Source organism: Micromesistius poutassou, assembly GCF_964030765.1.
Source record: "Micromesistius poutassou genome assembly, chromosome: 21".
In the NCBI taxonomy this organism is placed as follows: domain Eukaryota; kingdom Metazoa; phylum Chordata; class Actinopteri; order Gadiformes; family Gadidae; genus Micromesistius; species Micromesistius poutassou.
The window spans coordinates 505,950-532,531 of NC_140291.1; the positions used below are offsets into that span (position 1 = coordinate 505,950).

A 26,582-nucleotide genomic window follows, 5' to 3' on the forward strand; every position below is an offset into this window, starting at 1 on the left:
GTTGTGACGTGAGCTCCAAGGACTCGGGTAGCTTTACTTACTGGCACGAAACTCAGAGCGGAAACTCAACAGAGCGTTCAAAGCACTTTCCTCCGAGCTTAAGGTCCGAACTTCTGAAACTCTGAGTGTTTTGAAGGCGGCATTACATTAGAAAATAGCTGAGTGTGACGTGTACCCCTTTAAACTAATTCAAGTATTAATTTGGATAAACATGATTATTAAGCTCTCATGTAATTTGTATGCAAATAGTTCTATACAATATAAAATAATCGCGAACAAAAAACAAGGAATCCAAGTCTGCTTTGCATTAAATACAAAATAGCTGTGATTTATTCCTTTTTGAACAAATATGGCGACAACTAACCGTCACTGCCATAATAAAGGGAGCTAACAGTCTTTCCACAGAAGAGGGTCTCGGAACATTAAAACGTGTTCAAATTCAATTCTCCCAGTCTTCAATCCTGTCCAGAAATGTCCGGCTACTTTGCAATTGACATTTGGTTTACAGAGCCTCCATCAGCTTGTACAAATTGATATGAAAATAATTACAAGGACAAAGCAGAGGTCACTACCAACATGACGTCATCAACGGTTTCCAGGCCAAAGGAATGGCTTGTTAGCTAGGTCGCTAGCCAGCTGTAGCTTTGTCAGTGGGTGGCTGTCCAGGCCCTCCTCCAGGCTCCTGTTGGGGTCCTACTGAGTACTGTAGTCCTAGTAGTGGGTATTGTAGTCCTACCAGTAGTTCTTGGAGTCCTACCAGTAGTTCTTGGGAGTCCTACTAGTAGGTCTTGTAGTCCTACCAGTAGTTCTTGTAGTCCAACCAGTAGGTCTTGTAGTCCTACCAGTAGGTCTTATAGTCCTACTAGTAGTTCTTGTAGTCCAACCAGTAGGTCTTGTAGTCCTACCAGTAGGTCTTATAGTCCTACTAGTAGTTCTTGGAGTCCTACTAGTAGTTCTTGGAGTCCTACCAGTAGGTCTTGTAGCTTTAGTAGAGGGTCTTGTAGTCCCACGAGTAGTTCTTGGAGTCCTACCAGGGCTTGGAGTCCTAGTAGGTCCTGTACTCCTACTAATGGATCTTGTGGTCCTAGTAGTAGCTTTTGTAGTCCTAGTAGTAGGTATTGTAGTCCTACTAGTAGGTCTTGCAGTCCTACTAGTAGGTCTTGGTGTCTTTCAGGATTCTCAAAACCCATTCACCAAGAGAACAGTCCAACATGGAGATAACTACTACTCTACTCTACTACTTCTACTCCTGAAGATTTCTCCCTCCCCTCCAACTAGCTCCAAGGATCTAACTAGCTGGTTAGGATCTAACCAGCTGGGAAAGCTACTAGATAGCTGGTTAGCATCTAACTAGCTAGTGAGGCTCTCACGAGCTGGTCTGATTCTAACTAGCTGGTTTAGCATCTAACTAGTTGGCTAGGATCTAACTAGCTGGCTAGGATCTAAGAAGTGGGTCTGACCCAACTAGTTTGAATAGATCTAACTCGCTTGTTAGGATGTAACTTGTGGGTCTAGAGCTAACTAGCTGGTTAGTCTCTAACTAGTTGGTCTACATCTACCTAGCCAGCCATGGTCTAAATATCTGGCTAGGATCGATTTAGTTGGTTAGATCTAACTAGCTGGTTATAACTTAACTAGCTGTTCTAGTTAGATAACTAGTACCAACTAGTTCTTGGTGGTGGTTAACGTTCTGTCCAGGAGGAGGGGCCCTTCAGCAGCAGGTGTGTGTGTGTGTGTGTGTGTGTGTGTGTGTGTGTGTGTGTGTGTGTGTGTGTGTGTGTGTGTGTGTGTGTGTTAGGACTGCTTGAGGCGCTTGCGGGGCGGGCCCAGGAAGGGGCACTGGGCGGAGGCCAGCGAGCGGTACGCCTCCGCCACCAGGTGGGGGTGTGACGCCACCATGGACCGCCAGCCGGCCGTCTCCATCACCTCCGCAGCATGGCTACACACACACACACACACACACACACACACACACACACACACACACACACAGAACCACACACACACACACACACACACACACACACACGCACGCACGCACGCACACGCACACGCACACACACAGAGAACCACACACACACACACACACACACACACACACACACACACACACACACACACACACACACACACACACACACAGAGAACCACACACACACACACACACACACACACACACGCACGCACGCACACGCACACGCACACACACAGAGAACCACACACACACACACACACACACACACACACACACACACACACACACGCACACAGAGAGAACCACACACACGCACACGCACACACACACACACACACACACACAAAGAGAGAACCACACACACACACACACACACACACAAAGAGAGAACCACACACATACACACACACAAAGAGAGAACCACACACATACACAAAGAGAGAACCACACAGAAACAATCAATTATAAAACCCTGGGCTGGGCTAACAGGTTTCATACACAAGAAGTCTAATAACGCTAATGTAGGGAGAGCGAGTGAGTTGGTGAGGGGACGAGTGAGAGACAGTGTGAGGAAGTGAGAGAGAGGGAGCGAGAGACAGTGTGAGGAAGTGACAGAGAGCGAGAAGGAGGAAGTGACAGAGAGAGGGAAATTGACACAGAGAGAGAGAGAGACAGACAGACAGAGAGAGGGAAAGTGACAGAGAGAGGGAAAGTGACAGAGAGAGAGGGTACTGACTAGTTGATGAAGTCTACAGCTTGGGTCTTCAGCTGATCAGCACTGTGTAGATCGGCGAGGATCAGGACATCGGCTGCGTTCTCCACCGACAGACTGCTGCACAACGCATCCTCGCACATGACCTTTAACCTCTCCAGGGCATACTGACAAACAGAGAGACCACACTTTAACATCAGGGCTACTGACGGACATTTGAGGATGTTTGATGGAGTCTGAAGCTAGAGATGCAGTGGTCAATTTAACTCCCCTTTGCACTTTATATCTTTAAAAGACCAGGGTATCTTTAAAAGACAGGGTATCTTTAAACACCAGGGTATCTTTAAAACACTAAGGTATCTTTAAAAGACCAGGGTATCTTTAAAACACCAAGGTATCTTTAAAACACCAGGGTATCTTTAAGAGAGCACTCACACTAGGCAAAGTTGCCCTGTACCGTACTCAAGTATGATTGCCCTCCCCCCTGCTGTGCCACTGGCCTGTGCTCACACTAGGCAATCTCACCTGGGCCTGAGTACAGTTGCCTCTTGTACATACAGGTTGCGTATCGGCTCATTAGCGTCCCCAAAAGACCCTGATATCTTTAAAACACTGTGGCCTCTTTAAAAGACTAGCTCATCTTTAAAACACTGTGGTATCTTTAAAAGACTAGCACATCTTTAAAACACTGTGGTATCTTTAAAAGACGGACATTTAAAACACTGTGGTATCTTTAAAAGACTAGCACATCTTTAAAACACTGTGGTATCTTTAAAAGACCTTGTCAGCTGCAGCTAGCAGGTCATCAGCCATCTTGTCCAGGTTGGGAGCTTTGTCTGTGTAAATGAAGCACATCATCTCTTTGAAGACCTCCGGCTCCACATCGTTGATCTCAACGCGGTTCTGGAACACAGCGTAGACAGCAGCACAGTTCAACACAGTGACAGTGTGATATAGAACAGTGCAGTAGACTAGTATAGACATGTATAATATAGAAAATGACAGTACAACTACAGTATAGTTTCAATAATAAGTAAAAAGAGCGTTCAGTGAAGGGCATTTACCTTTTTACTCTCCTCCATCTCATGCTCAAACATGGCACTGAACACGGGCGAACGAGCTGAAGAACAAGAGGAGAGAGCGAGTCAGAACGAGCTGAAAAGCCACCGCGGAGGAAGTCAGCATGACTCTACACACATTATCCAGATAACAAATTAGACCATATACGAAAACGAAGGAAAACACACTGTTCTTAGGGCTCTGTTAATACCTGCAAGGATGGCTTTGTGTGCCTGGAACTCCTGTCCAGCGACGCAGAGCGAGCAGTCGGTGAACCTGGAGTTCTCCCACAGGCCTCCCAGCTCCTCCGCCAGCCGGCAGTCCGGCACCTTCACCATGTTCATGGTGTTCTGCCCAGAGATGTTCACCGAGTCCTGCACCACACTCACCTGCAAGGGACACACCTTTAAGAACCAACCTCACCTTTACCCTTACCACAGCCCTAACCCACGCAAACCATAACCCAATCTAACCAGCCCCAGCCCTAACCCACGCAAACCATAACCCAATCTAACCAGCCCTAACCCACGCAAACCATAACCCAATCTAACCAGCCCCAGCCCTAACCCACGCAAACCATAACCCAATCTAACCAGCCCTAACCCACGCAAACCATAACCCAATCTAACCAGCCCCAGCCCTAACCCACGCAAACCATAACCCAATCTAACCAGCCCCAGCCCTAACCCACGCAAACCATAACCCAATCTAACCAGCCCCAGCCCTAACCCACGCAAACCATAACCCGTCTTATTGTCTTATCCTGGGCAGCTCCCAGAATAATCAGTAGACGACTATGGATGTACCAGTATAACCAGTAGAAGACTGTGGTTGAACTGGGCAGCCATCACGTTAACCAGTGGAAAACGGTGGATGTACTGGGCAGCTCATGGTAATACAAGTAGAAGTAGTCTGTGGTTGTAATGGGGCAGCTCCCAGTATCCACCAGTTCAAAGAAATCAAATAAAGGGCAATTACCTCACAGAACAGGGTGAGCTTGTCGTCGGGCAGAAGTCCGTTGGCTTCGTCCAATAGAAAGTCTCGTCGGATGAACTTCTTGAAACCCCAGTCTTTACCCTGCACGAAGCGGTACGCTCGCTGGCTTTCTGCATGCACACACACACACACACACACACACACACACACACACACACACACACACACACACACACACACACACACACACACACACACACACACACACACACACACACACACACACACACGTGTTAGTATGCTATTCTAATTGCTAGCCCTGGTATAATTAGCACAATTGTCTCACTGGTGCAAACATTATTTTATAATGACATTATTTGCCGCCTCACCCATAGCCTTGGTTTCCTCTCCTTTGGCGTTAAGGATTGAGAACTTGAACTTGGCACGGACCTCTGCCTTCGGACAGCTCACGAGCAACAGGTAGAGAGACAGGTAGTCCTTACTCTCCTCGTCCAAACCCTTAGGGTTAACACGCAAACACCTAGGGCACACAGGAGAGACCAGGTTAGTGTTAGGGTCAGTCTGTCAACGGGGCGTCGGCTTAACTCAGGGGGCAGACCGGGTTGCCTTGTAAACAGAAGGTTGCTAGTTCGATCCCCGGCTCCTCGTAGCGTAGTGTCGAGGTGTCCCTGAGTGAGACGCCTAACCCGAACTGCTCCTTACGAGCTGGCTGTCGCCTTGCATGGTTGACTCCCCTGTGAATGTGTGAGTAACGACGTATGAATGACACACACACCTAGTTGACAGGTTAACTGAGATTTGCGCAGAGTACACGGCAGTAAATGCCAACGGACCATGGCATTTATCCTTTCCATATTGCTCAGTGCTGATCGCTTTGGTCACTTTGGCTCGCGCAGTTCACACATGGTGACGATCCTTAGGTTTTAAGGTGTAAGGTTTTAAGTCTAAGGCCCTGTCCACACGGCAGCCCCTTGGTCAATATAATCACAAACTGTCAATAAAAATTATTTCTGCTCAATCTAAAAGTTTTAACAACTGCTTTCTCCTCCTCGACCGTATGTTGATGTGCGCAGGTTTTATGTGCTCCACTTTATTTTGTGGAGAACCAGCGCCACACAGTGGCCTTGAATATGTACTACAGCGTTTCTACAGCTAGATGCGTTTTCGCAATGAGTCCGTCTTTACAGAGATATTCCTGAAACGCATCAAAGGAAAACAGAGGGGAAAAGATTGTTTTTGTGCGTGTTTATAGTCGTGCATGTATGATGAAGTTGAGTTGTTGTGGAAGTACCAGAGACGTCGGAGAACTCAACGCAGTCTATTCATAATATCATCCGGAGGCGCACACAGCTATTGGCTGTGATATTATATATAGAGCTCCGAGAGTCGCAAACGGCAACAATCACTCTCCTCTCTTCTCCTCCATGCTGCGGTTCATTCCGGACTGCAGGGAACGGTTGGCCGGTTGAACACTGATTGGCTGTTACGTTAGGTCCCTCAGGGAGTGAACGTGTCATGCTGCAAATCCTCGTGAACGCGCTCGCCTGTGACAGGGCGTTCATGCCGCGCTACAAGTCAAATCTTGCCGCAGGTTTTTCTAGCGACAAATGTCGCTAGAAAAGTCTCTATGTTGACTTTGTATGGAGTCGTGTCGCCCCGTCGCGTTTGGTGTGAACGCACACTTAGGGGAGCAAGGGGGAGTGCCTATTTTCCCTTAAAATCACCCCTTGAACGCCAGCCAGCTCGGGAGCTGACTTGCAGCTAAGGGCACTCAAAGCAAGTGTTCTTGTTAAGGGGAGAGAAATGGGACTGGCCCTTAGTCTTTCTGGACCCTATGGTTTTACAAAAAAAAAAAACATCTACACTCTGAGGACTCGTTAGAATTACTGCTACGGTGAGTGTGAGGGTCTGGGGTTGGAGGAGAAACTGCGTGTGAGCGAGATCGGAAGAACTATTGGGCCAAGGATCCAATCCCTGAATGTGTGGCTGTGGAGAGGTTAGGTTTTAACCCACCACTTCAGTTTATCGTTGGCCCCGGAGGAGAAGGTGGAGCTCTTGATGACCTCGCCCATCTCCTCACGACAGAAGCTGAAGTTGTTGATGGTCCACATGTAGGAGAACTTCACCACTTTGATCTGAAAAAGAAGGATAGATCAGTTGATCTCCACATCTCCACAGGTAGCCTTCATCTTGAGGTCTCGTTAAGGTTAGTAGGCAGGAGACTTCCAGAACTGCAAACAATTTTTTGCAGAATATATCAGTGACAGGATGTGATTTTATTGATAACATTATCAAAATCACTATCGATCAGCATCGACTACAGCTGTGTCGAGGTCATATTAAGCTACGAGCTAGTTCCAATTGTACACATTGCGACTTTAAGTGCCAGCTCAATGAGCCCGTGTGTGTGTGTGTGTGTGTGTGTGTGTGTGTGTGTGTGAGTGTGTGAGGTGGAGTGTGTGTGTACCTGTGTGTAGCACCAGGACTCTGCCACCGGTCCGCTGGACATGTCGGCAGGGGGAGGGGGACTCGGGACTCTGGACATGGCCAGCTTGACCACCGGCGTGCTAAGCTAAGCTAAGCTAAGCGTTCCTCTCGGTTGAAGTGGTTCCGAACACAGCACTGGGACCCCTGGGGGAGACACCATCAACACGGCCCAGTCGACCCATTAAACTTCCTCATTAGGGTTAGATGATGACATAGAAATACTTTCTTCCGCATTCCACCTTTCCAAAAACTGAATTATTTAAGAAATAACTATTATCTATCAATCTCTATACTATATATTCTCACACACACACACACACACACACACACACACACACACACACACACACACAGACACACACACACACACACACAAACAAACACAAACCCACATAAATATATGTATAGGTCTAGAATAGTTTTGTATATCTTGATAAACGTTAAAGATAAATAAGCTGATTATTATACACATTATACAGCTGCTGATATAATTGACATGGTATAAACATGGTGAGTATACATTCGTTATAAAGGTACAATAAGAGCAGCAGAATATTTTATGCATTATATATCTCATATACCTTTATACATCAACAAATATGTATATATCATACAGGTATTCGTTATAAATAAAGCAGATTATTTTATGCAGAAGCAACAATATGATGAATTAGCAGCGCCACGTTAAATCCTTCAGAAACTACATATTTTTGTATAAAGACGAGTTAACCAATGGTAAATAAACGGTTTCATGCCAATATTAGACTCACCGTAAACATTTAATCTTAATTTAATCCTAACGTTGATGTTCTTGTTGTTGTTAGCTCCAGGCTAGCGCTGAGCTAGCGGCAGCTGAAGAGTCAGCGACATGCAGCTCAGCGTCCCCTGGTTGGCCGGAGGGTCACTGCACACGTGTGGTGGTTAACCCATAGCTCACCTTCCACCATAGACAGTAGCAGCAGTAAATAACAGTAGGAGGCAAATGGCCTATTTACACAATAACCCAAACCTACAGTTAGGAGACTAAACCCCAAATCAAAAGGTTAGTATTTGAGAATGCATATCTTTTAAATCAAAGTCTTTATTCAGTGGATGATGTGGTGGAATATTACTAATAAATGTACCACATCTTGTGGAGTTGGTTTCCCTCAAATTGTTACCCTGCCGCCCCCCCCCCCCCCCCCCCCCCACACACACACACACACACACACAGCATATAGTGCTTTGTGGGTCTTAAGGAAGCCATATATGAATGCAATTAATTATTATTAAATATGACTGTAGTTTTGTAGCTTTGTAGAGATTGAGAGTTCTCTACAGTTTACAGCATTAGTTATGTTAATCTCATGATCTATCTGAGCAATTGCTATGGTAACTTATACATAATTTTTTTTTTAAACTGGAATCAAATGGAATCAGATCTAATAATAAACATATCAAATGTAACTTACAAATGAATCTTTATTGAAATATTTTGAAAGGAAATATTGCACATACAAAACGGTCCTACAAAGAAAAGGACAAACACTAATAGAAACACACAAAAAAAAAAGCTTTCTCCTTATGTAATCGATGTAACGTCATTTTCTTTGAAATCATCCGGTACTCGGAAACAATAGCTATTTTTGTTTAGGGATGACGATATTTCCGCTGGTTGCTATGGGGATGAGCATCCTTCTGTACTCCATGGGAAGATATTTCTCAATGAGGACTTCCACAGGAACCTTGTCAGTAACATAGCCCTGTCTGAACACACACACACACACACACACACACACACACACACACACACACACACACACACACACACACACACACACACACACACACACACACACACACACACACACACACACACACACACACACACACACTTTTTAGTTTGTTGCAAAACACAAAACGTTTTTCATCTTTTTCACAGATAAATATTTTTCAACATATTTTCAAAAGGAGCAGATTCTGCCCCAGACTTGATCGAGGGTTCATTGTGGTTGGAAACTCTGTACTGCCCCCTTGTGTACAAGTTTATAATATGAGTAATATGAGTAGTATGTACATACGTACGTACATACACACGTACATACATATACATATATACATACATACAGGAATATACATATGAATATATGTATACAATTTAATGCAGTCAGCTTGGCTCAGATCAGCACGGTGTCTCGGAGTGCCGTATCTTTGAAAACACAGATCTTTGCCGTATCTTTGAAAACACCTTGTATGCTGAACTGTAAATAAAGCTTAACCCTTAAAAGTACAAGCAGTGGTTCACACAGAGTGCTGGAGGGAGAGCTGGCTGTACGAGGGCTGGAGAACCACGCTTAAGACGACAGTACAGTACTCCCATGGACCCGCTCTCCTGTACGTCTCTATATCTGCTGACTGACGACCGACCGACCGACCACAGACCTCCTCAGCAGCAGTTCAACGTCTGCGACTTCGATGGTCTTCCTCTTGGCGTGATGCGCGTACGTCTCCAGGTCCACCGCCATCCGGTCAAAGAAGGCTTCCACTCTGGAGAACACACACAAGTGAGGGAGATGTACTCAGTATACAAACAGATCATACCAAGACGTCGAGGGACGGTGGAGAAACAGCAGCGAAATTCACACAAAAAATAAATAAAGGAAAACTGGGAACGCTACATTTCTCCTGCTACATCAAGGAGGGAGATAACTCGCCTGAAAGGCAAGTTATCCTCGCCTGAAAGGCGAGGATAACTTCAGGGAGGGAGATTAAGGTGATGCTGGACCCACGTTGTTCTACTGGACCCACGTTGTTCTACTGAAGATGTTTTGATGATAAAGCACAGGTTCTTAAGGTTAGGCTGAGGTGATGGCGACTCACATGCTGTCCAGGACGGGATACACGTCCGCCGCCACCCTGGTCTTGGCAAAGTGCTTGAAGGTGCTCATCAGGTAGCTCTTGGGGAGGCGGCCGGCTCCCGTCCGCTTAGCCCTCACCTTCCTGGGCTTGGCCGGAGCCTTCCTGAGGACATCCATGTGATAGAGAGATCCATAACTGGTTACACACACGCCTTCCATCAACGCATTTCATAAACAGTCCTTGGCTTGCAGGCCCTGACAGGCAAACCTGTGCTGTTACAGAACACCATTCAAGTTGAAGTGTGTGCAAACACAACAGACTGAAGTATTTTGCTGTAATTAACGCGACCTGGCACATCATGTTCATCTCTATTATCATCTGTTGGAGACCATGGATGCCAGTGTTTCCCCCAGCACTGTGTTGTTAAGGCGGCCGCCTTAACAACACTAGGGCCCCGCCTTGACTACCAATGTAATGAAAAAATCTCTCGTAGGGAAAGAAAACATACTTCCATTAGGTACAAAAAAATATAGATAAATAATGCATTGGTAATACTGTTTACAACAATAGTCGTGCCAATAAAGCTTTTTGAATGGAATTGAAACGGCGGCACCTGGTGGTTGTATATGTTATTGCACAGTCTTATCACGTGCGTTAACCCGTCAATCTACCGCTGGTGCTTTGCTTTGCCATTTGTATTCAAATAAACAGTTTGTTTATTTCATTAGTGCGTATTGGCATCTTTGAGCAAAATACCCCCAAAACGTTGGCCTCCACGCTCTGGGCAGCGACCACCTTGACTAAGATACTTCCTGGGGGGGGAAAACACTGGATTATAAAAACACAGACAAGATGGAACCTCAGCGCGGGCTGAGAGTTTCAGAGGCAAGTTGGACCAACGTGTGCTGGAGACTTTGTTTAGGATAAGGTGATATCTGGCAGCAAACTGGCAAACAAACAGTGTCATTATTCATTCCTTGATAGGGAGCAGGCATGTTAACTCACAGAGTGGAGTCCGGACGGCCTTGTTGAGGAGCCACACTGCCTTCCCCCAGAGGAGGATCAAAAACCCTCTTCATTCTGACGAAGGCGGGAGTCTTCATAGACAGCTCTACGCAGAGGGAACAAAGTAGACGTCACATTCAGCAGACACTTTTCCCCAGAGCGACTTACATATACACACACGTTTGTTTACCTCCACTTAGCTCTCCCTCGAGTTCCTCCTGGTCCTCCTCCTCCTCCAGCTCCTCCAGCTCCTCATCACCCTGCAACTCTACCACTTTCACCCCCTCCTCCGCCTGGACCTCCTCATCACCCTGCTCCACCTCCGCTGCCTCCTCCTCCTCCTCCTCCTCCTCTTCCTCATCCTCATCCTGGACCTCCTCATCACCCTCCTCCTCCTCCTGGACCTCCTCATCACCCTGCTCCACCTCCGCCGCCTCCTCCTCCTCCTCCACCTCCTCCTCCTCCTCATCACCCTGCTCATCCCCCTCCTCCTCTCCCACCTCCCCCTGGAGCTCCTTATCACTCAGCTCCTCTGCCGCCGCCTCCTCCTCCTCCTCCTCCTCCTCCTCCTCCTCCTGCAACTCTTCCACCTGCACCACCTCCTCCCCCACCTGCACCCCCTCCTCCTCCATCTCCATCTGCATCTCCTCCACCTGCACCCCCTCCTCCTCCTCCATCTGCACCTCCTCCACCTGCACCCCCTCCTCCTCCATCTGCACCCCCTCCTCCTCCATCTGGTGTGAAGAGCAATGGATGTTCTCATCGTCAACCACGTTGGTCAGTCCAGTAAGTCCAGTAGGATAACCCTCCTTTTCTTCCTTCGACTTGCTGGGATCTGAATGAAGACACAGAGTCAAGGGTCATTATACGCTACACGTGTTCACAACGCTCACAACTACATCAGCAGCACTACAGTTAACCTCTGTGGCGATCCTCACCTATGGCCCCCATGCTCATGTAGCCCCTCGCTCTCTGGCCAGAACGATGCTCCCTTAGCAAATGGCCTTCAGAACGAGGCCTGCTACTGCTGCGCTCCACACCGGTTTGACCTGATGCCGTCTGATCCCCAGGAGCCTCCACCTCACTCTGGGTCTCCATAGCCACCATTTCTCCCTGCTCCTCTTCCTCTACGTTAGTCTCCGCACCCTCCGACTCCTCCGACTCCTCAGTCCCCATAGTCACCGGCTCAACCTCGCTGGTGGAGTGAGTGATAAGCTCATCCTCTTCAGTAGAGGGAGGGTCTTCGGTAGAGGGAGGGTCTTCGGTTGAGGGCGGGTCTTCGGTTGAGGGCGGGTCTTCGGTAGAGGGAGGGTCTTCGGTAGAGGGAGGGTCTTCGGTAGAGGGAGTGTCTTCGGTCGATGTGCGGTCTTCGGTAGAGGGCGGGTCTTCGTTCGGGCGGGTGTCTTCTGCAGCCCCCGCTCCCTGTTCAGCGCCCCCGATTGTTTGGTGGGTGTCGTACAGCTTGGTGCGTTGGTGAAAGATGTCAGTGGTGATGTCGGGAAGGTCACTGAGTTCAGCAAAGGACTCCGTCGGATGGTCCCACTCCTCTCCCTCTGCTGGGGGCGAGAAACAAAGAGGATGATTAACCATCTAACCCAGACCCTGTCCTAGCTAACTCCCCCCCCCCCCCCCCCCAAAACCACCCAGACACAACTCACTCCATGGGGCGGCATGGAGAATGTGTGTAGGGTGAATGTCAGGCAATATTGTAAAACACATTGGGTGGCCACTGGTTACAAAAAATGCACTATATAAATGCAGTCCATTTACAGCAAACGTAAGAAGACCCAGACATCTCCCCCCATATACCCAGCTAACCCCCCTGGACTCCTCTTACTCCCCGAGTCCCAGACACCAAACCGTCTCACTCACCGTGACCACCGGCCAACTGTCTCTGTTGAACCGCAGCGATGAAATCATCAGCACTGAACTTGGTTTGTCTTTGTGTGTTTCTCCTCAGCCCGACCCTCCCAGTGGAGGCCTCCACTGACGGCGTGTTTAAACTCAATGAAGCAGATCTGAAAATATAATTCACATGCAGGTTTAAAGTGACAACATCTCCATGCCTTGGACCAGAAGTTCACTACGTGATTAACAATATTCACAACAATGTTTTTCATTAATAACGGGGCCTCAGTTTCTTACCCCAATGAGGTCGAGAGAGACATGAGCTCATGTCCCGATTCCTCAGCCTGAAGTTTTGCATCTTAAAAAAAAAAAAATAATCATTTGAGCTCATCTAGATCTGGTTCAGGTAGCTCACCTTGATCTGGTTCAGGTAGCTCACCTTGACCTGGTTCAGGTAGCTCACCTTGATCTGGTTCAGGTAGCTCACCTTGACCTGGTTCAGGTAGCTCACCTTGACCGGTTTCCATGTTCTTCTCAAAAGCCGTGACATTGAAGCTTTGTCGCTGCCTCGTTCTCCTCAGTCCCCTTACTGTACTGGAGATGCCAGCCAGGGTTTCATCTGGCAGGTCCAGATCAACACTAGAAGGGAAACAGTGGAGTATTAATGCGGTTCATTGGGAAAAGTACCTATCCCAGAGAGATTCCCCGCTATGCATATACTGAATCATACGTATATGTGGGAGTGTCTGTAGGATAGCCCCACCTAGAAGTTAAGTACAAAATTACTTCAACCAGTTTCTAAACTTTCAACTGACGAGATATTAACGCATGTTTTGAAACAGGATATAGCTACACATTTTTGACAATATGAAGTCCCATAAAGCTTCTTCCTTACAATTCCTTAGACATGATTATCCCAGGACGGATGGATGTCTGGGTAACAACTGGGCTGTGGTCTGGGTTAGGGCTGTGGTTTGGGTTAGGGCTGTGGTCTGGGTTAGGGCTGTGGTCTGGGTTAGGGCTGTGGTTTGGGTTAGGGCTGTGGTCTGGGTTAGGGCTGTGGTCTGGGTTAGGGCTGTGGTCTGGGTTAGGGCTGTGGTCTGGGTTAGGGCTGTGGTTTGGGTTAGGGCTGTGGTCTGGGTTAGGGCTATGGTTTGCTCCGGGTAAGCACTGTACAGAATGACTTCAACCTGTCTGGGTTAGGCCTGCAACCTTAAAAAGGGACTGTGTGTAAGAATCTGAAATTCCATCTCATTACTGACCCCTTTGGTCAGTAAGTGAAGTGCAGCCCGCTCATGCATTTGAAGCACTGCCGATCTTTCAGGATCAAACTAGGGAAGTTGTTTTTCATAGCGTTGAAATTATCAAAGCTAATCTTGGTCTTAAACTAGTTTAGAAGCATAACAAATGAATGCCAACCTAACCTGAAGAGTTAGGGTTAGCACCAACCACAGGCATGTACTGTCTGTGGTGGGCAGAGCAGAGCTGAACTGAACTGACTGAAACGCCCCATCCTAATGAAACACATCACAGAGCAACAGGTCCCTATCTGAGAACAGCACAGAGGTAAGGTATCGGTGTGTCACCTACCTAGCACTACTGCTGGCAACGCTGACGTCTGCTGGGCCCTCGCTCCCCTCAGCTTCAGTCCTCACATGGAGCACCGGGGACACCACCGCCGCTACACACACACATAGGCATTAACTGCATGCACACACACACACACACACACGTCGACAGCACACAAGCACACACACCTTGACCACACACACACACACACACACACACACACACACACACACACACACACACACACACACACACACACACACACACACACACACACACACACACACACACACACACACACACACACACACACACACACCGGTACTTATGATGTTCCGAAGCAGGCGCCTGGGTGTGATGTCATCGTCATCCAGGAGTGATGTCATGGGCCCAGGCCGGCGTAAGCCTGACAGGCGTCTGCTATCTGTGACCAGAGCAGATCTGGAGGCGCTCTGAGGACGGAGGACAGGTTGGGCGGGTGTGGGTGGACGGATCACGGGTTACACGTTGGTGGGTGGATGGATGGATTTTAAAAACGAGTCTAGTCAGTCTACCTTACGGAGCTTCTGTATCAGATGCATCTTCAAGGCCTCCTGCGGGGTCTGACCAGCGCCAGGAGGCCTCTTCCTGGAGCTGACCCGTCTCATGACATCGCCCTTGGTCTCCACGTCCCCCTGGGATACCTGTAGTGTCAGGGTGTCGGACCTGACACGTTAGGATGTATGGTACCAGTCTATATGGCCAATGGCAAGAGCTGTGTTCGAAATCGTTCCCTATCACGGATATAGTGCACTATATAGGGTGCTCGCCATTTTGTAGTGCTGTTCGAATTCTCAGCGGTTAATTTCGTTATAGTGTTAAACTATATAGTGTTTTATAATGCACTATAATACCCAAAATTTGAGTGAACATACGATGTTCCCTACATGTTACTCCCGTGTACCACAATGCAATGCGGGCGCATTTACTGACGCAAATGACAGAAATGTCAGAAATTCAGAAATGTTAGTGTCCGAATTCTCGTTTGTTCGTACCCTATATAGTTCACTGTATCATAAACACTATATAGGGAATAGTGAGTGAGGGAATAGGGAACGATTTCGAACACAGCTATGGTGTTCTCCACCGTCAGCTCTCCAGTATGGACTATTGGTTGGTGATGAGCTAGATGAGCCATGTGCCTGCCTTGTGGAGCTCTTTCAGATGCTTGTCTGGGGTCTGACTGGTGCTGGGATGGCTCCTCCTGGACCGGAGGCTACGTCGTGAACTACCGCCCTGGTCCTCCTCCTCGCCCGCGGGTTCCTGGGTGATGAACCATTACTTATTTTAGGACACTTGTTGACAGCCAAGCATGTGACTTAATAGAGTGCATGATCATGGAGACACAGGCGGTGATTTACCAAACATCTCCCATGAGTCCATGTGGTGTACATGATTCTTATAGGGGAAACCTTCACGTTGTTCACACAAGCCTCAAAGGGTTTAACATCAACAAAGACCAATCGCTCCTATGGTCTACAACCATCCAGGTGGACGTGATGTACAGGTGCATCTCAATAAATTAGAATATTGTGGAAAAGTTAATTAATTTCAATAAGTCAATTTAAAAATTGAATCTTTGAGGTGCAAAAGAGACTTTATACAAAGACTTATTTAATTATAATTGTATGTTTTATGTTGTGTGTAATTCATATTTTCCACAACACTGGGTCTCCTCACCCACCATGGATACCAGTAGGGTTAGGGTTAGGGTTGGGTGTTGTCAGGGTGTTGAACCTGATAAGTTCAAAACCTATGGTACCAGCCTATATGGCCAATAGCAATGTGTTTCCCACCATAACGTTTCTAACATGGATCTAGTGAGGTATCAAATGTCATTCCCAGTGAGCTACAGCGTGAGACGTGCCTACCTTGTGGAGCCTAATCAGGTGCGTGTCTGGGGTGGGACTGGAGCCAGGCAGGGTCTTCCTGTGCCTCAGGCTGCGTCGCACAACACCGCCGTCAGACTCCACGGGGCCCGGGGCGGCCTGGGTCTCCACCCCCCCCCGGGGCACCGCGCGCCACGACCTGCTCACACAGACCGGACCAAACGTTGACAGTATTGCAGTGCAAGTAAAGAGTGGCAGAGGACCCAAAATGCATTTTATGCATCATATAAGACGTCCAATACATACTATACCATACCATAATACCATTACACACTCTCATATAAGACTGATAGAAGTCCAATGTAGACCAATACACACTCTCATATTAGACCAATACACACTCTCATGTAGACCAATTAATACTCTCATGTAAGACCAATACCTATAATGGACCTGTAATAATTGTACTAATTGTACTAATTGGACTAATTGTACTAATAAGTGCTCCTAATGCAGCGTGTTGTTCATAAGTAGTTAATGGTTATGGGGCTAGTAGTAGCGGGGTTCCTCTTTACTTTACAGAGCAGACTAGTACCCTATACTTGGGTATTGTGTCTAATAAAGTCATTTGTACAGCAGTGTAAGTTGATGTAAGTAGTTTAATTCGGTAAAGTAAAGTAAAGTGTATTATAATTAAAGTAAAGTGTTACCGGGTGACGGGGGACCGCGGCGGCTCGGTGGAGATAATATTACGCAGCAGATCACGAGGAGATACGTTGGTCAGAGTAGAATCCATCGTGTTGTAACCCAGGTTGTACTATAACATTAATATATAATGTGCATAATACTAATATAGGACACGAGTAGCTCCTGTTGAGTTGTTGTTGATTTGATTTGATTGTTATGACGGAAGTTACACCTTCCCGCGTCAAATTTAAGCGCAATCTCGCGATAGCACCGACGGGTCTTGGATATGTCATTTGTAAGTGGCTCTCGCGATAGGACCATCTGGGATATGTAGTTTATTCGTGATTCACGACAGTCAGCTGTGGGATATGTAGTTCATTTCTGACCTTCTGCATGTACAGTAGGCCTACGAATGAGCAGTCTATCTTTAGAATGAACTTATGGACAATGTCATGCTCATGACATTGTCATGTTCTAATGCTCTAGTAATGTGTAATAGAAAGACAAGCCAATCCTCATCTGGGAAAGATCACACCATGGCATGCACACAACACGAGGGTCATTTATTGAACTCATTTCAATTAGTTTAAGTGCTTTTTTATTTGGAATTTTTTTTTGGTCGAAGAACTGTTTAGAAGTCAGGTCTGTCCTTCTTCAAAGTTGAGTAATCCATATTCACTGTAAACAGCTGTGAAGGACAATCAATATCATGTTAAGTATCATATATAGCATAAACATATAGAATAATAATGTGTAATTAATATTATTTTAAGTATATTAATTAATATAGAATTATATGCTGAATATAAGGCTGTATGAAATCAAATAATATATGATTCATAGCATAAAATAGAACATTATGATCTGATAAATACTGTATATTAAATTTAATGTATGAAATGAGGATGAAATATGAAGAAAATGTTCACCTTGTACTGATGTTTGGGGTCCAAGTTGGCCCAGGGCTCTGGGTTGTTCTTGTGGTCCCATCTGAATGTGAAGGTAGATGGTAAAGATCTTGTTGCATTATATAACCTTATTATTATTTATACTAACTACACAATGAACACACACACACACACACACACACACACACACACACACACACACACACACACACACACACACACACACACACACATATATATATGTAATACTTAATACATATATTATATATATTATGAGTTCTATATAGTAATACTTATATAGCCTACTATGATCACATATATATATATATATATATATATATATATATATATATATATATATAACATGACCCTACATGAGCATCACACACACACACACACACACACACACACACACACACACACACACACACACACACACACACACACACACACACACACACACATATTCTTGCCGTTTCTGACTTACGAGACGTCAGGGTTTCTCAGGGCTAGGCGGCCCAGGTACATCGCGCTCATGGTGGCCCCTCCACCGATGAAGATGAACAGCGGAATGAGCTGGAGAGACAAGAGACAGCATCAGACCGTATTGAACAGCACACACAAGTTGTATGATATTCGGCCATGGCCGTTTATGTGAGTGCTCAACTGATATTTGACAACCACACGTGTCAAGTTATTCAAGATCAATTTTCCTTGCTGTCCTTTCATAAAATCAAGTAAAGGTCAACCCGAACACATGTTTCCATTCAAACCAGAACCCCCCCCCCCCCCCAAAAAAAAGATCAATTAATTCACTTGTGCAGCAATACAATGAAATGCTATGCTACTGTATTGTGGAATACATTTCATATTCATATTGAATGACTCGTCCAGGTCTAATTGGAGTCATCAAGTGTCCCGGCATGTTCACTGTTGGCAGGAGAGTCACGATTCAATGTCATCTGTGATTCTCCCCCATAAAACGACTCAAACTTACAGCGGGATGGCTTTTGAGCTGCTTGGCCACGACTCCGAGCATAGACGACATTGCGATTGTCAATCCGTTTACCAATCCACTTGACTGCTTGCGGTTGTGAGAAAGGTCCTCCAGCCGGGTGGGTCTTCAGAAGAATCGTCCGCTCTGTTCCGCAGTCTCTATCAGAATGCACGTCTTACACAGCAGCAAACCCAGCAGAACCCACTCTAATCAATCACACGGTGTAGTCCAGGCACCGCGACGACACGTCATGTCATAAAGGCGAACCATGAACCTAAACGAATATATGCAAACATGCAAAAGGACATCCGCAGTGTTAAGAAGGTTTATTGAACATAACCTGCAGAATGGATGCAGGATCATGCAGCCACATGCGTACGTGCGAATTATTTCATTAATATTTGACTTGTGCAGGACATGGCCTACTCCTAGAACTCAGAACTCCAAATTACTGATACATCTGCTACAATAGTATGCCTGCTGCTACTACTACTACTACTACTACTACTGCTACTTAGAATATTATATTACAATTAATATTTTATTAATGATACTACTACTAATAATAGTATTCTATTAATAGAAATATTGTAATACTAATGATATTATTATATTTATACTGCTATTACTGCTATTACTATTTTATTAATACCAATATGATACTTAAAGTAGTCTAATACTCATAAATCGTGTATCGTTATGGTCTGAATTTAAATGAGCTGAGAGCACCACCTTGTGGCAAGACAAGGTAGATGGAAACTCGACAATACAACATACAATATGTTACTGCAGTTTTAAGCATGACAACGTACTGTATAGCTGTCGGAACGGTTTCTGGGTCCTGACTTTGGACACCTAACAATGGCTGAGATATGTAGGTGATTTGACGACGAAGTTTAAGCACTTGTATTACTATTCAAGCAAAAGAAAAACAGGCTCCTTCTGTTATACAAATATACAGACAAGAATCAAATTACAATTGTGTACAAACCCTATTAGAAACACAAATACAAATATAACAACTGCAAATATATCATATATATATATATATATATATATATATATATATATATATTTTTTTTTTTTTGTAGTTGTCTGTTTTGTCTGAGGGTGTCTAGAACATCCCCCTTAGATTTTAGTGTTTGTCTGACGACAATGGCATGACTGTTTGTCATGAGACATGCCATGTTGAGACTTCCACAATGCTCAGCAGATGAACTGTGAATTATGTGATTTGGGGAAGTGGGTTTAAACGGAGTGCAGAAGGGCTGTTGGGGACTTTTTTTCGGTTGGATACTTTCAATATCTGGAAACTTTAAAAATCTAGCTAACTGGTTGGTCTCTCCAAACTGCCTAGGCTAGATATAAGTGGATTGCACCTTTTGTAGGTGCAATCCAACTGTCTTAGTAATAGAAGACAGACTGTTACGGTCCGGTCCAAACGCACGACACAGGCGAGAGTTCTAGCTGATTGAATGTTTATTTGATGGCAATAAGCAGAGGCTGGTTGATGTGGGAGGCGGGCCGGGTCGGTGTAGGAACCAGGCGGTGTGGAGGAACAGTGCCACGGAAGTGAGGTGGCCTGGACAGGAGCAGAGGGTCAGAACCTGAGAATTATGAATACAGGAACAGAGACACATCGGAACGCTACTCAGGGTTGCCAACTTTGGGTCTTTGGCTGGAGTGAGACTCTGCAAAATCTTATAATATATAGTTGTTGGCGGGGGGGGGGGGTTCATAGATCATAGGTTACTGCAGTGAGAACGTTGTAGGGAGATGTCTTAAACTCCTCCCCTGTCATTGGAAACAATACGCTGTGTCATCAACAAAAAATTACAGAAAGTCTTTTTTTTTTTGGCGTGACATTTCTTGCATGTGCGTGACAGCGTGAGATTGGTGCTGAAAGCGTGAGTGTCACGCCAGATGCGTGAGAGTTTGCAACCCCGGCTACTTACATAGCGTGCGACTGTTTGACGATCTGGCGATGAGTGATCGAAAGCCGGAGTAGATAAACAGGATGTGTTGATCAAGATGATCTTGTAGGCGGAGAAAGGCAACAGTAGCCAACTGCAGCCCTTTTTTCGACGTGTTGCGTCACAGTCGACGCAAAACGTCGAAAAAAGCTGAAAAAGACGGACCTGCCACACAACAGGCCCCTCTGCCAAGCCACAGGCCCCGTCGCCACACCACAGGCCCCGCCTCCGGGGCCGCAGCTGGATGCTACTCGAGAAAGGAGAAGGAAGAAGAAGAGTCTACTAGCTCCGCCCATAACATGAAGCACAGAGACAGACAAACACCACACAGAGTGATGCTAGCTCCCGGCAGACGCCGTAACACAGGCAAGGACATTTTTGTTGCCAAACCTACTTTTCGTCATCACCCTGTTCCACTTATCTCTTTAAATTACTATTCAAGGAAAATTAAAAAAAAAAAAATACACATTTACACACCAGAATCATATTCCAATTGTCTACAAACCCTGTTGGCAATAGATGCAAACACAAATATAACAATCATCAATCATTGACGATATAATCCAACTGTTCCAATTATACATACTTTCAGTGACAGATTTCCTCAGAGGTAGGGTTTTGAAGAGTCGGTTGGATCGCCTTCTGCAGTCTCTGCAGGGCTTTTGTTTCCCCCCGCTGCGTCCTCCTCCTCCGTTCTACTTCCTGTGCTCAGGGCCCTCCGGAGCTGTTTCCAGAAAAGCAGTTGGGCCAAGGCCGGGTCGGTGCACTCTGAGCCGGGCCACTGCAAATATGTCTTCCTCAACATGACCTTCCTCATGCGGTGGTAGGAGGACAGCTCCCTCTCGGGGATATTGTCCAGGAACACCAGCAGCAGAATGTCCCGACGCTCGTCAAAGAGCCGGTAGCTGGCCAGCTGGATCTCCAGTGAGCACCATTCACTCTGCAGGAAGTTCCGGCTCACGACACAAAGCGTCTTGCGGCTGCCGTACACGGCGGACACGATGTTGTCCACTATGTTGCGTCCCGGTTCAAAGTCCCTGTGATGAAGGCAAAGTTTGAACGAAGAGCCGTTTCCCTCCAGGTTTGGAAGCAGCTGCTCTAGGACCCATTGTTCGTTGTGGAAGTTATAGGAGACAAATGCGTCGTATTCACAGTTTTCCTCGTCTTCCCTCAGTTTGCGCCACTGTTCGCTGAACCAGGCATGGAACACATAATAGCCGTATTTAATTTTCCAATATAACTTGACGTGAAATAGAGGAACTACAATGAACACAAAGATCACAGCAGCCGTAGTGAAGAATAGGTACTTCCCAAGGTCTATGAAGCAAACGTTTATGTCAAAATTGTAGAAATACTGATTAATGTTCTCTTGGCATAGCAGACTATGCAAATCTATAATTTGAACTTTATTGTTATGAAGTGTCCAGGTTTGCAGTTGTACGTTTTGACATGAACAGCTTAGGGGAATCTTTCTTATGTCAAGGTATTTGAGACTTCGGAGGCTTTCTAGAACATCCACCTCAATGTGCTGCATCACGTTATGGGTAAGGTATAAGCCTTGTAGATTGGTAAGATTTCCAAAAACGTCTTTGGACAAATTCTCAATGCCAATATTTTGCACACTCAGCCTCTTCAAATTCCTCAGATTCTTAAAGCTCCCTGGCTCGAGGTTTACCAAGCCATTGCACGAGTTATCTAGTGTTAGGTAATGCAGGCCTGTCAGATCGTCAAAGGTGTCAGAAGCAATGTGATCTAAACGGTTGTTGGTAAGGTACAGATTTGTCAGGGAGTGAAGACCATGGAAAAAGCCATGAGGCAGCCGGCTTATGCCGAAGGGCTGTTGTCCATCCAGCTTAAGATCTTTGAGACTGCTGAGATTCACGAAAGGAGAAATGGCAGTTTCAGAAGTGAAACGAATCTGGTTCTTCCGTAGATCCAACACTTTTAGGGTGTTTTGGAACATAGCAAACTCGATGCTATCTATTTGTTTAAGGTTGTTTCCATCCAAGTAGAGGTTTCTTAGACTTTTCAATCCCTTGAGGCCATCTTTATAAATATGGGCGATTTTATTCCCACCCAGGTCCAAGATAGTCAGCCGACCCAGATCTAGGAATGTGCCGTAGAAAATCACAGCGATGCGGTTGTTGCGAAGATTCAAGTTAACCAGGCTACTTAAGCCCTGGAAGGTGGAATCAAACAAATCACTTAAGAGGTTGTTGTCCAGACGGAGAATCTGGAGCTTGGTAAGCCCTCTGAGTGCTCTGGTATCAAGAAAAGCAATGGTGTTTATGTTAAGGTTCAAAATTGTGACATTTGGTGTGTGAGCAAAGGCGTCGGAGTCGATTAATAGGATGCGATTGTAACGAAAACTCAACTGTGTGAGGGGAAGCTTATATTTTATACGCTTGCAGGAATACAGATGTCTGATGTGGTTGTGCTCTATGGTGATCGTTTGTATGTGTTTCTGTCCTTCAAGAAATTTGAGACAATTGACCTGTTTCAGTTCGTTTGAGGAAAGATCAAATGTTTCTGTGATTTGAGGGCAATTGGATAACATAGAATTTAACATGTTAATTTTATTCGATTTCAGAGTCATTTTGGTGATGTGTTCTCTTTTCCTTAAAAACGTGCATAGCTTATTGATCAGACTTGAGTTGGTTAAGCCCATGTCAGAGAAGTCCACATAACTAGCATCAACGTTGGTCACTTTGAAAAACTCAAATATATCAACTTTAGTTGAACCCATTTGTAAATAGCGAATCTGTGCAAGGTCAACTCCTTTGAAAGCAGTAGTTGAGAGTTCCTTGTTTGTCGATAAATCTAGTCGTCTGATGTGCGAGAGAAATGAACCAGAACAAGCCAAAGATACCAACTTATTTCCACATACAAACAATTTAGTCAGGCTCTTAGGCAATGAGAAGTTTAAATTAGTGAGGGATGTGAATTTGTTAAAGCAAAGATCTAGTGTTCTCAGATGATTTAGGGATGAAACGGATCGCACGACGACAGAGAAATTGTCCAGAGAGTTTTTATGTAAGATCAAGGTGTTCAGCTGAGGGGTGGAAGTGAAGAGGCCCTGGGGGAGGTCCCTCAAGCGGTTGAGAGCTAGTGAGAGATAAGTGAGGTTGTAAAGGTCCTGAAAAACTGAGCTGTTGAGTTTTGATATGAGGTTTAAAGACAAGTTGAGAGTCTTGAGGTGATGCATGTTCCGGAAAGCCAGCCCGTCAATGAACTCCAACTTGTTACTGTCCATGCAAAGGTTTTCCAGTTTGGAAAAACGTTGAAAGCTCCCTGTGGGTATGTGCGAGACGTTATTATTTACAATGGTGATGTTGATGGCAGATGCTGGCAGGTCCCCCACAATTAGAGATATGCGATTTTCGGTTCGTTGACTGCAAAAGAATGTCAGATTATTTGAGTATTGATTTCCAATGCAATTGTTAAAGCTGTACTGATAGGAGAAGTGAACCAAAAGCCCAACTGCCAATATCGATAGGTGTCTTGTTGAAACAGCCATTTTGATCAATCTTGAGGTCAAGCGCTGCTAGGGTATTTCCGGTGTATGTTTTCAATCTGGATGACTGTTCTTTTTCAATGCAATACCATTCTTGTCATTATTGCCATGTATGAGATTAGTTGTAGCCCGTGAACCTAATCAAGAAAGAAAACAAAAATCATATCAGTACGTTTAGTATGATAATACCATATTTTTTCCTGCAGTGCCAAAGGCTATAAAGCCCTTTCCAACAGAAGTCAGACATTGTTCAAATGTCTTTCATGAGGAGTCCTCATATGGCCTATATACATGTATATATATAAATATATATATATATATATATATATATATAGATATATATATATATATATATATATATATAGTCATCTATACACGTATATATATATAGTAATCTATACACGTATTTCAAGCAATTTTACTAGCTTGACGTAATCATAGATTAAAATATCACCACGTTATTAATACATGAATGATTAAAAATTAATTAAATTAAAAATGTATTTTAACATTAAAAGTTTGCTACAGTCCAATTGTTAGGCTAGTAAACTGATCTATCCAGCATACATAGGTGGACACTCACACAGAGAATGGATTTTGAAACGGCTCATAATCCCACTTACAACTGGTGGTCAAATACAGGCCCTTTAATGGGAATTGGAAAAACGTAAAATGGGCCATGGGTTCTGAGAAGATGTTTCCTCTGCGAATAGAAGAAGGATGAAGGTTTGACCGACATCCTGTGTTCCTCAGTTCCTCAAAATATGATGTTTGGGGCCACCAATAGAGGCCCCAAACATCAATGATAGAACCCGGCTAGATCAAAGGCAACGCCCTGCAGTAAACGGGAAATACTTTTTTTTGTCAGGCTAGAGTCGGTCAAAAATCAGCAGTTTCAAGTTCCTTATATAGAGCAACCCAGTTACCAGGAAAAAACAACAACAATGGTATTTGTGCTTTTCAGCAAACGAATAATAATAATAATCCATGTGGATTTCGTTTTTCTGATTTTCGTTACACATGAATAACCAAATAGGCCTATCCATTAGCACCTGGACCCGTTAAACTGTTTTATTTATTTATTTATATTTATTTATATATGCTTTATTTTATTTTTTTGACAGAAAACGGATTACAGATTACTTTTTTCAACAGTGTTAGAATATACTTGAAACCGATTTGTATTTCAGCATATAAAAACAATTGATCAGAATGAAAATAAGTATCATCTTTTATGTATCATCTTTATCTTTTATGAGTGTGTGTCACGCGACTCACCGAGCGTCCCTTTTTGTTTGAGTGCGCTCACACTAGGCTTTTGGCCGGGAAGACGTCCTTTTTATATCAGTGTACGCACAGCGACAGTTTTCATCATACCACTATACCCACTATAATAAACAGACTAAAAACCAATACCTATAAGGCCACCCAAAACCCCCAAGACTTTGGACCTCAGAAAGGTTATGTATAATTTTGAGGGAACTTTAAAGATGTTTCTTTTGCTTCAACATCTACTCATCTGATAAATGGCCTATATATCGAAGGTTATGACGATTGAAGCATAGGGACTTTCTTTTAGAAATAAAACAATGTGTAAAATATTACAATATTCAAAGTAGTATCTGTGGCAATGTGGAAGAATATCAGGAATGTTGGTGCGAAGCAAGATATTTTAATGTTTATTTGTAATAATGAACCCATCATTTATTTGATGGCACTAAACGATTTAGTTTAGTGCCAATCGTGTCTAGTGCCGAAGCCTATTGCCTCAAGTGCTCAACATGCATCTGAATTGTATAATTTAATTATTTAAAACAAGATGAAAACTCAAACAATCCTACTTTCTACAAAACAAGGATCTAAGATCGCAAGTCGTGAGTAGTCCATAAAATACATGAGCACAAATACAAGGCTAGCATGGTCGTCTTCTTACCTCTGTGCAGCAGCGTGCGCTGCCTGTCCACCTGTCCGGCTGTGTGCGCAGCGTCTCCCGCTGGGTGCGCGATGCGCAAGGAACGAGTCGGGGGAGGAGTCACGAAGATCCTCCTGCATGGGCTGGCACTAATGACACCATAGGACACGCTTATCACACTGATTTATTCACATACGGTTGTATATATTGTGTTTCCATGGTTCTATTCAGGAAAAGCAACGTATAGCAGACAAAGCTTTGCACCAGAAGAAG

The 26,582-nt window shown here is 45.0% G+C and overlaps 5 protein-coding genes across 7 annotated transcripts; all 5 read right to left on the reverse strand.

The window, feature by feature from the left end:
- Positions 1 to 345: 345 nt before the first annotated feature.
- Positions 346 to 8,072, reverse strand: spop (speckle type BTB/POZ protein). The gene is made up of 10 exons (XM_084485492.1): positions 7,961 to 8,072; positions 7,171 to 7,334; positions 6,717 to 6,838; positions 5,072 to 5,223; positions 4,725 to 4,852; positions 3,958 to 4,135; positions 3,752 to 3,807; positions 3,468 to 3,590; positions 2,712 to 2,854; positions 346 to 1,939 (listed from the first exon to the last, which is right to left on the reverse strand). The coding sequence occupies exons 2-10, from the start codon at positions 7,246 to 7,248 to the stop codon at positions 1,795 to 1,797; spliced, it is 1,125 nt and encodes a 374-aa protein (XP_084341618.1). The 5' UTR covers positions 7,249 to 7,334; positions 7,961 to 8,072; the 3' UTR covers positions 346 to 1,794.
- A 561-nt stretch (positions 8,073 to 8,633) lies between these two features.
- LOC311366695 (centromere protein T-like) lies at positions 8,634 to 11,439 on the reverse strand. Its single transcript, XM_084485494.1, has 5 exons — positions 11,224 to 11,439; positions 11,034 to 11,139; positions 10,050 to 10,190; positions 9,612 to 9,716; positions 8,634 to 8,936 (listed from the first exon to the last, which is right to left on the reverse strand). Exons 2-5 carry the CDS (start codon positions 11,129 to 11,131, stop codon positions 8,810 to 8,812), a joined length of 471 nt encoding a protein of 156 aa, XP_084341620.1. The 5' UTR covers positions 11,132 to 11,139; positions 11,224 to 11,439; the 3' UTR covers positions 8,634 to 8,809.
- Positions 11,140 to 17,236, reverse strand: LOC311366718 (uncharacterized protein; the record flags this gene model as incomplete). The annotated part of the gene is made up of 13 exons (XM_084485515.1): positions 17,029 to 17,236; positions 16,361 to 16,517; positions 15,636 to 15,752; positions 15,005 to 15,133; positions 14,770 to 14,902; positions 14,472 to 14,562; positions 13,393 to 13,520; positions 13,179 to 13,239; positions 12,906 to 13,051; positions 11,972 to 12,586; positions 11,687 to 11,868; positions 11,224 to 11,326; positions 11,140 to 11,180 (listed from the first exon to the last, which is right to left on the reverse strand). Exons 1-13 carry the CDS (start codon positions 17,112 to 17,114, stop codon positions 11,140 to 11,142), a joined length of 1,989 nt encoding a protein of 662 aa, XP_084341641.1. The 5' UTR covers positions 17,115 to 17,236.
- Positions 17,237 to 17,586: 350 nt separating this feature from the next.
- On the reverse strand, positions 17,587 to 19,223 carry LOC311366626 (cytochrome c oxidase subunit NDUFA4-like). Its single transcript, XM_084485423.1, has 4 exons — positions 18,911 to 19,223; positions 18,401 to 18,489; positions 17,935 to 17,995; positions 17,587 to 17,693 (listed from the first exon to the last, which is right to left on the reverse strand). The coding sequence occupies exons 1-4, from the start codon at positions 18,959 to 18,961 to the stop codon at positions 17,637 to 17,639; spliced, it is 258 nt and encodes an 85-aa protein (XP_084341549.1). The 5' UTR covers positions 18,962 to 19,223; the 3' UTR covers positions 17,587 to 17,636.
- Positions 19,224 to 20,386: 1,163 nt separating this feature from the next.
- LOC311366549 (uncharacterized protein) lies at positions 20,387 to 26,358 on the reverse strand. Of its 3 annotated transcripts, XR_014639571.1 has the most exons (4): positions 26,331 to 26,358; positions 21,470 to 24,534; positions 20,866 to 21,130; positions 20,387 to 20,492 (listed from the first exon to the last, which is right to left on the reverse strand). XR_014639571.1 is itself a non-coding variant. In XM_084485335.1 (2 exons), the coding sequence occupies exon 2, from the start codon at positions 24,398 to 24,400 to the stop codon at positions 21,488 to 21,490; it is 2,913 nt and encodes a 970-aa protein (XP_084341461.1). In that variant the 5' UTR covers positions 24,401 to 24,534; positions 26,331 to 26,358; the 3' UTR covers positions 20,560 to 21,487. The 3 variants fall into 3 exon arrangements, 1 of the variants encoding a protein (XP_084341461.1); XR_014639572.1 differs by having other exon boundaries at positions 20,401 to 20,517; positions 20,866 to 24,534; XM_084485335.1 differs by lacking the exon at positions 20,387 to 20,492 and having other exon boundaries at positions 20,560 to 24,534.
- Between the last annotated feature and the right edge of the window lie 224 nt (positions 26,359 to 26,582).